The sequence below is a fragment of the Brachionichthys hirsutus genome, chromosome 11 (assembly GCF_040956055.1).
Source record: "Brachionichthys hirsutus isolate HB-005 chromosome 11, CSIRO-AGI_Bhir_v1, whole genome shotgun sequence".
NCBI classification, from domain to species: domain Eukaryota; kingdom Metazoa; phylum Chordata; class Actinopteri; order Lophiiformes; family Brachionichthyidae; genus Brachionichthys; species Brachionichthys hirsutus.
The window spans coordinates 7,449,397-7,463,307 of record NC_090907.1 but is presented as its reverse complement, the minus strand read 5'-3'; the positions used below and the strand labels follow the sequence as shown (position 1 = coordinate 7,463,307).

Sequence of the window (13,911 nt, the reverse complement as noted above, 5' to 3'; positions counted from 1 at the left end):
AGACACTTGAGATGATGAGGAAGTTGCTCCTGCCGGTACGCAGCCCGACAGAAGCTTTTATTTTGTGGATGGTGGAAAGTATTTCTACGATTCACAAGTGACCCAGATATAACTATGTAAAATTTCCTACTGAGCGCCGCAGCGCTCTCCTCTCCATGCACCCTGCAGGTCTGGTCAGCCAGTCATGCAGAGAGAGCATGACAGAAAATATAAATTAATTCCTCATCTGTATTCTAGCCACCGCTTCCCTCCCATGGTCACTTTTAAGACTAAATGTATGCGCATTTTCTTGGTAATATTGAATTTCTATAGTTAGAGAGGTGAAAATCCTGCAAATATTAAAGCAAAATCTCTTCAGAATATTCACAAAGACAGCAAATATGGAAGACAAAGAGGTGAGCGGATGGTTACAGGTGAGCGACCTCAAAGCTCTCTATGATAGGAGTATTGTTGTTGGGATTTTTTAACAACTCCGGTGGCATAATTGTGTCTATACATGGATCTCTCTCCCTACCTCTCTTTTCTTGTGCATCACTCTTGTCGTGTGATCACATTAGCATCAGTGTGTATATGTGTATGATTGTCTGTTATGAAATGAAGTAAGAAATCACACCCAAACAACACCTGGAGCTCCAGAGGTGGTTTGAAGGAGGGGAGTTGCTACACACCACGGCTCGCTGTGGTTTTTCTCCTCCGGGTTGTTAAAGCCTTTCTTGATCGCTTGTAAATGCTGACCCAGTGTAATGTTTAGTGTTTATGTGCTGCAGAAATGACAGGCAGCTTCCGTAGTGACACCTTCAGCCCTTCAACCGACTGCACCTTACTGTAATTTCTGTATTTCTTCATAATCCCACCGCGTGTGTCCACGCTGTACATTATATACCCGCTGAAGATGCACTCTGACAGTGCTGTTGTCTCACAGCAATAAGATTCTGTTCTCCGCGTGCCCCTGGGTTCTCCGGCTTCCTCCCACCTCCAAAAACTTGCAGCTTTGGTGAATTGGTCATTCCAAAATTGTTTGTAGCCTGAGTGGGTGTCTGTCTTTCTGTGTGACTCATGCAGAGTGTACCCCTCCTCTTTCTCGTGGGCAGCTAGGATCGTCTCCAGGAGACCCGCGACTCGTGTTTCGGATAAACGGCTGAAGACGAGACGATTACGATCATCTTGTTTCCGAGGAGATGAATGAATGAATGAATGAATGAATATATACCCCACTTAAGATGCACTCTCTTCTGTTGCCCTTCCAGTACTGCAGACAGAGAGGGGGTAGGATTAGTAGGGACTTCAGAATGTACAAGGGGGGGGGCGTGACAGACCCTGATGGGCGACAGCAGAGAACAGATTGCAGAGTGTGTTAGCATGCTGCGTGCTCCGGGGCCAGAGTGGGCTGCTCAGCCCAGCAATGATGCAGATTCAGGAGCGTAACCTGTTGCTACTCAACGGCCCACGCGTTGGAATAACAATGAAGTGATGCATGACTTCAAAATACTTTCTCCAGCATCTTAACGTTTATATTTTTTTTATCACATAGAAGATCATTCATGGTCTGAGTGCCATGTTGTCCATAGGTAAGCGTGAAATCCTCCACAACAAAGTCCCCCCAATAACAGAGGCGAGATATATTAGTTGTGTTTACCGAACATGCTTAGTGTGGAATGTAAAGTTTCATTCTGTTTTGTTTGTTTGTTGTCTTGTCAACACATCTAAATAAGAACAAACACCTGGATGCTGCTTGTGGGGATCCATCCATCCATCCATGTTCTTGTATATGAAATGATAAGCGCCTCGTCTACAGCTGCGAATCCGCCTTGCAGGTTACGGGTTTCCTGGAGCCCATCCCAGCTGACTACAGGCGAAGGGCTTGGTACACCCCAGACAAGACGCCAGCTCATTACGGGACCTAAACAAAAAAGTCAAATAGTGACTGGTTTACTGCCATCTGGATCAATGACCAGTAAAGAGGCAAATATTTATTTTCTTTACATAAAAAACAAAACAAAATGTGGTTGCTGCACTAAAGCTGTCTCTTCTGTACTAGCTGTGTGTGTGTGCACTTATAAAATACATAAATTCCATGCATAAAATATTTCGCAGTAACCGTGCTGGCCGCACCTTCAAATGATTAGTAGGAGGCACATTGACCCCACATCTGATACTCTATTCTATTCTATTCTCTACTGAAAGTGATTTATGCCCCTTTTAATTGAGGTAAAGATTAAGATTTAGAGGCTAATTTGTACATCTTACCAGAAATGCAGATAACTCACCCTGATACTCCAACTCTCTAATGAGGTGATCCACACTTCAGTGGGCAGGAAATATTGGAAGGCATTTAGCTGTTTTCTTACTCCTGGGGAAGATCTCGTCTGTGGGCTAATCTCGCTGATGAATGCGGTCTGCATGCAGCACCGCTCTCTTCATCCTCCGTCTCCTTTTTTCTTTCATCTACTCAATTGGAGGTGAGAGACCAGAGACGAAGAGGATTCTGAGAGGGATAAAAAAGAAAACACGACAACGTTGGGGAGAAAGGAGGTTTTAAATGATTGTGACTTGGACAGAATGACACAGAAAAGGAACCCAAAGGACTCAATACATCAGTATTAGTATTAGAATCAATCTCATTCTCCCACAGCTCAGTTCAGAAATGTCCTCATCACAACCCCTCTCTGTGGGGCAAATTTCCTCTTCCTCTTTCATAAATGCATCTGAAACTGCGGTCTGATGCCAGACCCACTGATGCGTGTACCCACTTGGAATGTGAACCTGATTGGGCTTTACACCACATGAATCGGCCATGATGCAGCTGAGCTACAGCAATGTCAACCTTCCACACAGTGCTTTTTTTTTAGGTCATGCATTTGCAGGGAATGAGCACAGTAGAGAGTGTATGGATGCCCTTAAGCTCACATTTAGTGCCCAAACTTCATACCTCTGTGACACCGTCAAGAAGATTTGTCAGTCTGCTTTGTGTGCTGCGTTCACACCCATTGAGATGCGCCTGTCTTTGCTGCAGTCTGCTGAACACAGCTGCTCGCTGCAGATCTAGAACAATGCTGTCTGAGAAATGTCTTTTATACCGACTATTCACTAATGAGACAGTCGTGCATGTCTGTGCATCACTTGGTTAACTGAATGTCTTGAAGAATAAATGTGTGACGAAATCGTAATCCGTTTATGTAATGCATCTAGAAGGGCAAAACTCCTAAGTGCATGATAGTTGTAACATTTCCTGCCCACGAACCAGAGAAATTAGCAACAGGGATTTTGTTAGCCTTGCCAAATTGCACCTCCTCCGCACCTTGAAGTACTTTATAGATGTATTTTTACTTGCAGGTGTCCAACGGGATACACAGTGGGAGACTGTATTAAGGTTAGGTTGTGTTTGTCATCACAGCCCCATCACACACCTTTAAAACCTTTAAAACAGCTCCTGCTGTTGCTCTAAATGTGGAGGACAGCTGGCCGTCAATGGTAAATAAGAAAGAAAGTTAGAGTTTTGAAATGACAAACAGCATTATTACTGAATTTCACTTCTTCTGTCCAACGATTACCCCCTTTAGATAGACATACTATCCTCCGTATGAAAGATTAAAGGTACAAAATTGACTACAATTTTCTGGCGTTTTATCTACTCTATCAAAACATACCGAAAGAATCCTTCCCATATTTCCACACAGTCTAAGACAACATCTTTCCATTATTATTTAAAACATTAAGCCCATAATAAGCAGCAGTTCTTCAGATAGGAGGAGCAGTATTTGTCACATTTTGCTTTGAAGATGAGCAAAATAATAAATCAGTTCTAAAAAGTAGTTTCTTATTCATTCTATGTCCGTTGATTAATGATGGAGCTCAACAGTTCATTAAGCAGCGTTTTCGCCTGCTTGCCAAATCCCAACATCTTCCTTCTCCTGCAGCGTTTACTCCAAAAATGCACTTTCAACTTTTCTACCCTGCCTCTTCCAGAGGAAAAGAAAAACTCCCTTTTATCGATTCTCTGTTGCTTTGTGACCAAAAATAGTTTGCCGTCCCCAGTGTGTGCTGAGCTGATGTCGGCAGGCTGCGGACTTGGAACAGAGTAAAGGGGAGAAGACGGCGTGCGAATCTGTGAGTCTCCCGTGGCAGTTGGTCCCAGATGAGGAGGCCAAATAAACAACAGGCGAGAGAGCGAAGCACAGAGCCGTGCCAGAGAGAAAATAGAGAGCGAGACAGGAGGGAGCTCAGGAATAAGCTGGTATAGCTTGTAGAGACTTCCCGAAAGGATAACAAGTTTGGCCAACCTCCACTGATATGCTGCAGCACATGGCGAGAGAGAGAGAGAGGACATCTTTTGTCTGTTGTGCTGTTTTTTATTCTCCACATGATGCTCTCGATGCTGCAGCACAGAAGCAATCACCTTCCTGCTGTCTATTGTCAGTATTGACTTCTGATTCTTGTTTATGCCATACGAGCCAGTGGGTATATTGACCCATCTCACAGTTTGGACTACGGATGAGGAGCGATGAAGAGGCATTAGCAATATTGATCATAATCACCAATCAATATCCATTTATCTTTCTGATACCAGCAAAATCCGGTGAAAGGAGTCTTGCCTTGACCATTTCTTCCACCCTGACTGTCTTCCTTCCTCCCACTTCCTGCTTCTTCCCTTTCACTCATCCCATACAGAGGGCCTGTACCAGCTGGGGGGTCCATGCTGCCCCCCTCAGAGCAGCATCGAAGGACTGGAGGACACAGAGGTAGGATCGCTACCAACTGCATATTCACCAGCATCCAAACAGACGCAGTTATCACAGGTATCAGTTCAAAAAATGTGGCCTTCTTCCTGTCCTCCTCTTAAGTGTCTCTTTTTCCACTCGCTTGCAGAGGAAGTGCAAGACACACGTGCTGCTGCTGGTAGTGCACGGGGGAAACATCTTGGACACAGCGGGCGGGGACCCCAGCACAAAGACGAGTGATGTGGCCACTCTGGCCTCGGTGCTGGAGAAGGTGACGCAGGTGCATTTCCAGGCCGCCAGTGAACACGTGATGATCAAACTGGTGCCGTGTCCTGCTGTGTGCGCTGAGGCTTTCACCCTGGTCTCCAAGTGAGTGCTCTTGTTGTCTCTGCTTACGCAGCTCAGCCGTCTCCTATCTGGATCAAATCCAGACGCTCTTTATTACTTTTTTTTTTCTCACACCGCTGACAAATGAAAGGAAATACTTGTGTAAACTTGAAGGGCACTGAATAATTTGATGTGATAAAAATGAATTAAATCTTATTCTGTGGCCTTCACAAGTCGACAGCTCTCCACCCAAATGTAATACAGGGGGGGTCGTCGATTTACCACCACAACTATATTATGATTTACCGTAACTATATTATGCTACGTCGTGATGTCAGAGAAGAAAGAGGGAATTTCCTCTCGGTAGACATCGGTGGGTGAGACCGCAGAAACTGTCGTACGCTCGATTTGCTCGCTCGCTTTCCGGTATGTCGCAACAACACCTTGTTGACAGACAAATAACAACAGACTAGTGCAGTCGTAAAGTCGGACTGTCGGGAGTCGCACAGGTTGTAAGTCGACGACCCCCCCTGTATTTAATACCAGCATGTCCTCCACAAACACCATCAAACTCTAAAGCATGCTGTTCATCCCATTATGCCACAGGGTTGATTTATTGATCATATAAATGAGCTCTTCCGGAAGCTTCTGACCATTATGCATCAAATACGATTTGTAAATTACACCGTGCTGTGTTATTGAAGTTTTACTTTCCTGGATCTGGATTTGCTCATTTATGGATTTGCTCATTTAAGGCCACGCTGATTCTTTCTCAGGCCGGGAATTAGCAGGGGTTTTCAATGATGTCATTGTTTGAGCACTGACAGAATAGCAGTTCAACCTGACTGACATTAATAGTAATAGAAATGATATCCATTGAACCTGTGATTTACTGGAGGTGCATCCTTTGATCTGTTCTTAATGGGGTTTTTTTTGTGTTGTTGTATTCAGCTGACATTCTCAGTATGCAGACGGCCCTAATTAATGCAAAGTATCAAACACAATACAGAACTTGACTATTAGCGGAGAGTATAAATACACACATGCAAGAATTAGCATAGATGCAAGAAGTCCTGCTCGGGTGCAGAAGGTTAATTGAGGAAATATTTTGGATTCCTCACCCGTAAGTGGACGGAGCAATTGTTAATTAGTCTTCTGATCACATTTCCCAGTCCCTAAAAGAATGGTGGCCTGTGGAATATTTCACTCCGGACCTCTATTTGTTTTTAATATTTGTATTAGAAGTGGAGCCTGAATAATCTAATGAAAACATCAGTAACACCAGTTTACACTTTATCCTGATGTTTACTGCGAGGAAATGATTGTTTATCTAATTATCTCCTGGTATTCTGGGCTTCAGCCGTGAGATCAGTTTCAGAGTGTTGTGATTGGATGAGCGAACATGAGGACATGATGCAACAATAGCTACGCTTTAAAATTCAGATTCTATGAAACAATGTCTGTGTAAGTCACGAAGCCCTCGGCCGGAAGGTATCTTCGAGATGCAGGAAGCAAACGCTCACGTTCATGCTCGTTTCGCTGTCATGTCTGTTTGCTGCCTGAGCCGAGCGCTGCTTCGGCGCAACAAGTGCTTTCATTTCACACGTCCCAGTGGTCAGCAGCGTTATCTCTGACAGCAGCGCTTGCTCTTTGCTGCTTTCCAATTATATATGTCTGACTGTTTTTGTCTGACTTGTCACTAATCACAAGCGACATGTTTGGCAGCCAAGTTGACGCTTTGTCTGGTTTAGTGATTGACGTGAGCAGGAATGAAGCGCCCTCAGTGATTGGAAAAAGGTTTGCTGTGGATGTGTGGCAGTTTTATGCCACCTTAGTTTTCACAGATTAACAAATTCCAATGGGAGTCCAACAGAAGGGATTATTGTTGCATCAGTGTGTTCTCATGTGTGTGGTGGTGAGACATGCATATGGCGGGCTTTTTATTTTTTTAAACATGAAATGTTGTTGTTTTTGTCCGATAAGACTCCTGTCATGTGAAATTAAGATAAACAATTACCGGTAAATAACTTGAAGTCAAAATGTATTTATAATGCACATTTAAAAACAGCTTGTTTAAATTAAAAAGATGTCAAATACACACTATAGAATTAAATATATGAAAATCCATTTTCTACATCTACAAGTAAATGGATGGATGGATATATAAAAATACAATAAACCCAATAATTCATGAAGATGGCTGCCCAAGGAAAATAAAATCGAGATGTCAAACTGACCTGACAGGAGACGGGTCTTCAGCAGTGATTCATCAAACTCTGCAGATCTGATATGAATCGGTGAACAGTTCCAAGGATTAGGAGCAGCCAGCACAAAATGCAAAATACTGTGGTGACGTGACCTTGTGTAAATGTATGGGATTTTTCCTCTCGTCTTTGAGGTCAAATTTGATTTGAGCCGGAAAGCAGGACTCACTAGCAGGTAAAGCGGTAATAATGACCTCTAGTCTTTCACACACGGGAGTCAGCAAAACACTGAACAGGAGACGCAGCATCCAGGTTGGCAAACAGCAGTCTGGATAGCCAGGATGGGAACAAGAAGAGTCAGAGCTGGGAAGGCAATCAGAAATGCTGGAAAGTCACACCAGAATCACGACTGATCTGGGGTCAGTGCTATTGTGGGGAGAGTGGAAACCAGAGACAGCTGCAGCAACAGGTGAGGGGAGTTAGGTCTGATGAGGAGTGAGTGGCTGACAAACAGGTGAGGAGGGGGCAGGTGGAGAATGCAGGTATGTTACTTACATTTCCTCCATAGCTCATTGAAGAACAGGACAGGATCAGTGATTCTTTATAGCATAAATACTTCATAGAGACGGTAATACTGATAGATTTAGTCTTATTGGTTTGTTCAGCCCTTGCCATAGTGGGTTACCCTTCGGTACATTTTTAAGCTGCTTTGAATTCTTTGATATTCTGTTCTGCTGCTAGAGGGAGCAGCAGAACAACATAATTGATTTCTAAACACTACAGTGTGTCTAATGACAGAGGTTGAGGTTACCAATTCACAAATCAGCACAAATTGAGGTTTTTCAAAACACGAGCCTCTGTGAAACTGGGTACAAATGTTCCAGATAATAGTAAACACTAGGATAACGACTAATCGGAACATTTAGCAGTTGAAAAGCTACTTCTCAGCGCTCTCCACTTAGACAAAGTGCACGTTTACCCAAATGGCTCCAGGGCCTGAATCTAACCTCACAGTATGTACAGCGTGTAATTCATCCATGAAAACACACACAGCAACAAACAGGAAGTGTATTCAACTATACGTTTGCCACTTAACTGCTAGCTCTAATAATGGTGTTGTTGGACTTGAGCTTCATTTATGTGCCTGCATCAGATGAATTTGCCGCCCTGCAGGAAGGATTTGCTGCTTTGTGGAGCGTTTAGTGGAGTTTCCTCCGTAGGGCTCAGCCTTAGAGACGGGGTGAGGCGCTCGGACATCAGGGAGCATCTCGGAGTCGAGCCGCTGCTCCTCCACACATCTAGAGGAGCCAGCTGGCGGCTTGGACATCTTCTTTAAATTGTATTTGTTTTATTTATATCAGGGACAGTATATATTAATAAACATTTCAACCAATATGCCAGGGTTAGCCAAAATGCTATTTTTCATCGGCAGTCCCTAAATAGATGGTAAAAGACACTGTAAAAGAGTAAAATTACATATTTACAGAACAATAGCAATTACACTGAACAATACACAAAAAATACTAGTAAGCTAAAGGAGACACGATGGACCAACAATTTGACAAACATTACGTGAGGCATCCTTGGTCTCCTTCCAGGGGAGGTGTTTTGAGCGTGTCCATCCGGGAGGAGACCTCTGGGGGGCCGACCCGGGACACGTTGGAGGGATTCTGTCTCTCGGCTGGCCTGGGAACGCCCCAGGATTCCCCTGGAAGAGCTAGTGGAAGTGGCTGGGGAGAGGGCCATCTGGACTTCTCTGCTCAGACTGCTTCAAAGGCAAACTTCCACATAAACATGCTTTTTATTGGTTGGATAATAATTTCTAATGCGCTGCAGGCTGTCAGAATAGAGAAGGAGCATGGGTTCGGCGTGTGTTGTCATTCCTGCCGTGTGTGACGAACGCCTGCTGTGCTCTGGAGTGCTCATTATTTACTCTGCCTGCTCATTAATGTACCTGGCACTGCTGACGAGGGGCCGGGTGTCAAGACAACGCGCGTGTATTCCGTAAGCACGCTCGCACAAATACATATGGTTGGAAAAGAGCACCAAATGCTCTACTGCAGTGTAACATGTCCAATTAATTATGACAGGGAAAAGGCTCCGATTGGATTTCCTCTCTCAACCAAAGCCTGTGTCATGGTTTGAAGACACTTTAAAAGAAATGTACATTTGAACATCAGTAAAGAAAAAAGGAATGGAATTCATTGGCGTGCAGATCTCTATCAAACCAAAGACGAGGAGAGGAGGAGGAGGAGGAGGAGGAGGAAGTGTACTCGTCATGCACAGCGAATGACCTCAGTTCAGGAAGATAGAGCCTCATTACTGCGGTGCCGCTACAGTCTCTAAGCCTACTCCCTAATTAAGAAGAATCTGCAGGGGCCTCTTTCTGCTCATGTTAATTGTACAAACACAAACAGTGTGCAGTGTCACGCCAGCCATTAGAGAGCAATTAAGCAAGAATGTGCCAGACCGCCAGCGTCTTCAGTTTGACATTATACGATGTGAGGGAAGGAAGACGATGACGCGATGGAGCCTATCCCAAGGTTACGCTGAGCAAGATGAGGTTGATTTGATTTTTTAATCGGCTCACTCTGCCTTATCTCCTCCCTGCTGTTTTGAATGAATCTCTGCACGATCCCTAGAAAAGCGTCTCGAAGCATTAACGTGGTAATTGCAGGAGAATGTGTGAACTGTAAATCTCTTTCCGTCTGAAAACCAATGATCGTCTCACAGCCCAACAAAAGTGCGGCTTCCACAAAAGCAGCGAATGAGGATTCTTCTCCTGTGAGGCCAGAGACAAAATGCCATCGACTCACATTTGAAATAACAGTCTGGCCCATCATTGTGACGTGAAGTCACCTTTCGGGGCTCACAGATCAGGCGCCTCTTTACAGCGGCTAAACGTCTCTCAGGTAACATTTGAATTTTCTGCCATGTCTGCTGGCGGCTTGATGAATCATTTATCATTTTTAAATGTTTTACTGTGTAAAAGATATAAAACTGGATACGGCAGCCAAAAATATATTGATCTGTGGTATTTGATTAAATTGTTTCCTAATTACAGTGTGTATAGATATTATTAATTTCCAGATAATCCATAGCCTTTAACTCCAAGGTAATCCAGTATCCATGGTTTCATCGGAGCATTAGAGGAGAGCCTGAAGCTGTGAACATCGACGCTCCTCCTGAGCTCTCCCTCAAATACTGTTAAATATGAGGGTTTTACACAAATAAACCAAGTTAATAGGCTCACAAGAATCAACTCATCAGTAGCTGTTTAACGCAATAATCAATAAGACTTGTTTATTGGACACGTTTCTAGATGATATTCATCCATGTCTGCAGACTGCACCGTCCTCAGTGAGGCCCTCTGAAGTAAGATTTTGCCACAGATTTTAATCTCCCAATGCATTTGATGCTAAAATCTATTTTTGTAATTTTGATCCATGAATGTATGACAAACGCCGAAAGATAGAAGTTGCCCAGTGGCAACACACGTTTATTTGTGAAATCTAACCAAATATATATTTACTGGTATGGGTCATAAATTTGCACTAATGGACTATTTTATCATACACCCCTACTTTTAACAGGCGATAATTTAAATTTGCATCTGAAAATAACCAGTAAGGAAACTAAAAACTTCAAACCACACAGATCCAGCTAATCTACAAAGCTTCAGAGAGTTAAACACGCAGACTTTATAAATGTGTTTCTTGCATCTTTTGCAGGAATGCATGTTTGAGGGGAGCAGAGGAGCAGAGTATTTGGAGAAAATGTCATTTTAATTGGTTGTTGTTGTTTTTCCTCTTGTTCTGGCCTGTATATAAATTGACACGCACCCTAGGGTCTGCAACAGTTTGTTAGCGCAGCGATCTGGAGTTTGCGTGCATCGAATCAAAGACGATCGGATGCATGTAGGCCTTTCTGGCTGACAGCAGATGTGGCGTGGGGACTTGGCAGCTGTAGAGGGACTCTGCTCACTTGTGAGCTCAGTATGATTTTGGCTGAATGGCGTGGTTTGAATTGGGGTTGGCAAGAATAGTCAAACGAAAATGCCCAGAAGAACACTTGTTCCAAATTGTCGGTGTTACTTTGTTCGGATGACGTCATTTTTAATGACAGGTCCGAAAACCACATCAGAAACAAACGATTATGGTTTAACAGCTAAGTGGCCTCCAAGAGGCTTAGTTAATTTATTCTGTTTCATGTTTCACACAGCTGCTCCTGTATAAGGAGCGACACTTATGGAATACAAATACCTGTATGCACTTCCGCTCCAGTGAATATGTAACCAAAGTTTTCCTTTTAGCCCTGTTTTCTAATTATTCTGGATGGAAGTTTCTCTAAAACCCTACCCTAACAAAAGGACATTTGAATAAACACTATGAATTACTAGCATAAATATTATTATTATTATTATTGTAATTTGCATTGTTATTACATTATCATCATGTATCATATTCACATTTTTAATCTGTTTAGATTTCAACCCGTGTAAAGGTCGCACTGGTCAGTTACTCAGGTCGGCAGGAACGGCATGGCTTCTCTTGAAGGAGTGAAAGCAGTCTCCTCTTTTTTCCCACATTTGAATAGATTGTTGTGCATTGAACTTTACCCTCCTGGGAGAGGAGGAGGCGCATGGTGTGCATCAGAAGCAATCAGTAACAGTAGCTATTTAGTGTCAGTGATAGCTGATGTATTTGCTTGCAGGAGCCTCCAGATCAGGTTAAGGTACAGCAACTTTCTACCATTTATTTTAGTGTGGCTTTTACAAACAAAACCAAAAAGAAACAGCTCTTGTTCAAACCTATTTATGGACAGGATCACAACCTTGTTTCTGCATATTTATTTCAAGCCAAGCTGGTTGCATTAAATATCTGTTCAAATGATTGCCCAACAACACAAAGCTGTGACTGTTTGCTGCTTCTGTTGGCAGCAGGGATGGAGAAGTGGCTTTATATGCTGTAGATGTCACAGACTGGGCCTCGGCTGGTTTCTCAGGACTGAATCATCATACTGTAATTGCAGCAGAAATTGCCCATGGCTGCTACAGTCGTGTGTTAATGCAGAATAATTGGTGCAAATGGGTGATAATGGATAAAAAAAAATATTTTTATAAAAATATATTTTTGGTTTGTATTCATTGGAACATGGAAGTATTAAAATATAATGACAAATCTACACATTTGTGGGCCCTCATAGCCATGAAGAAGACTCTGACAGAGACGGCTTCATAAGCAGTTAAAACTAAATTGTCCTGATCCTGGTCTTGTATGGGAGTTTGATTATTCTTATTTTTTTTGCAGATTTATTTCGCTTTCATTTGTAACATATTAATCTAATGCAATGTTGGATACTGCGCTGACAAATAAATTGTGCTACTGTGTATATGGCATGTTATTTTGTTTCCGTGCTTTTTATTGACGAACCATCTTCCTGAGAATCACCTGGGGTTTGTTGAGTGCCTGTGGAAAGGGAACTAGGCCACTAACTGAATAGTGATGACAGGCCTTGTGTGCAGCCACAGAGCCATGGTGTTGGTCATAAGTTAATAAGCGAACGGCGTTTCATAATGAATGAGGACTCCAACTGGAAACAGAAATTCAGCTTCTGGTCGCTCCCTCTGATATTATTCAACACTGTGCTTTCATTTGGTTTTTAGAACAAATTGTTTAAAGGCAGGCAATATAAATAATATACTATAATAATATACTTCACAGAACACACCTTTACTGTGTGGTAATAAAATCCCAATATTTTTATAAATATTGCTCTGTTTGTCAGTTGTTCAGTATAAAGTGGACATAGATCAGTCACACTGAATCTTTCTCATGTTGTGACACTCCAGTAAAATCATGAAAAACACATTCTCTGGTACGTTATACTAAACATACTGGTACAAGAACCCCTGATATGTTAGTGCTGTGTGTCTCGTGATTCCAGACGACATAGAAATAACTGCCATTACTTATCAGAACGAGGGCCTTTGGGCCAGACGTAACCTTGTTGGTTTTGGTCAAAAGATCTGACTTTGCTTTCAGTTTTGGTGTTTTTCTGTATTGAATAAACTGGACAGAGATGACATTTTTATTGATCTTGTAATCCAGACAGTATCCTACAGAGCAGTCGTGTACTTCCCAAAAACTCACATTTTTCATGACATGAAAACTGCGTCTTTGCTTGCGAGGCTGTGCTGTCTCAGCGTCCGCGGCGCGTTTCAGCCTCGTGGTGTTGCACGGCTGCATCGTCTTGTAATCAGTATCTGATGGATGGGACAGCTGAGCCTGGCAGTGCTGCTCCAGGAAAGAGTGCAGGGCAGCACCATATTTTATCACTCTCACATGGACTGACTCACTTTATCACCTTCCACACTGTAATTGTCTCACGCACACACGCAAATCAATATTTACACACAATCCTTAAAGCCTGAAGAGCTGTTTTTATTTTTGTCTTTTTCCGAGGTGTTTTAATGAGCTGCCAGAAAGCGAGTGAGCGAGTCGAGTCTACGACAGGTTCTGTGGTCTCACCCACAATGTCTACCGCGAGGAAATAGTCTGACACTTTCCGTATCATGACACAGCATAATATACTTGCGGTAATTTAACATGGGGAGACTTGCGACCGAGTCGGCATACAACAAAACCCTCGGAACCAATTGT

At 43.0% G+C, this 13,911-nt stretch overlaps 1 protein-coding gene across 1 annotated transcript in view; it reads left to right on the top strand.

Annotated features, from left to right (window-relative positions):
* Positions 1–13,911, top strand: part of pitpnm3 (PITPNM family member 3) — a 48,448-nt gene that overhangs the window by 20,990 nt on the left and 13,547 nt on the right. The window contains exons 4-5 of the mRNA XM_068745295.1: positions 4,669–4,739; positions 4,867–5,087. Coding sequence (XP_068601396.1) covers positions 4,669–4,739; positions 4,867–5,087 — 292 coding nt within the window. The remainder of the gene's footprint in view (positions 1–4,668; positions 4,740–4,866; positions 5,088–13,911) is intronic.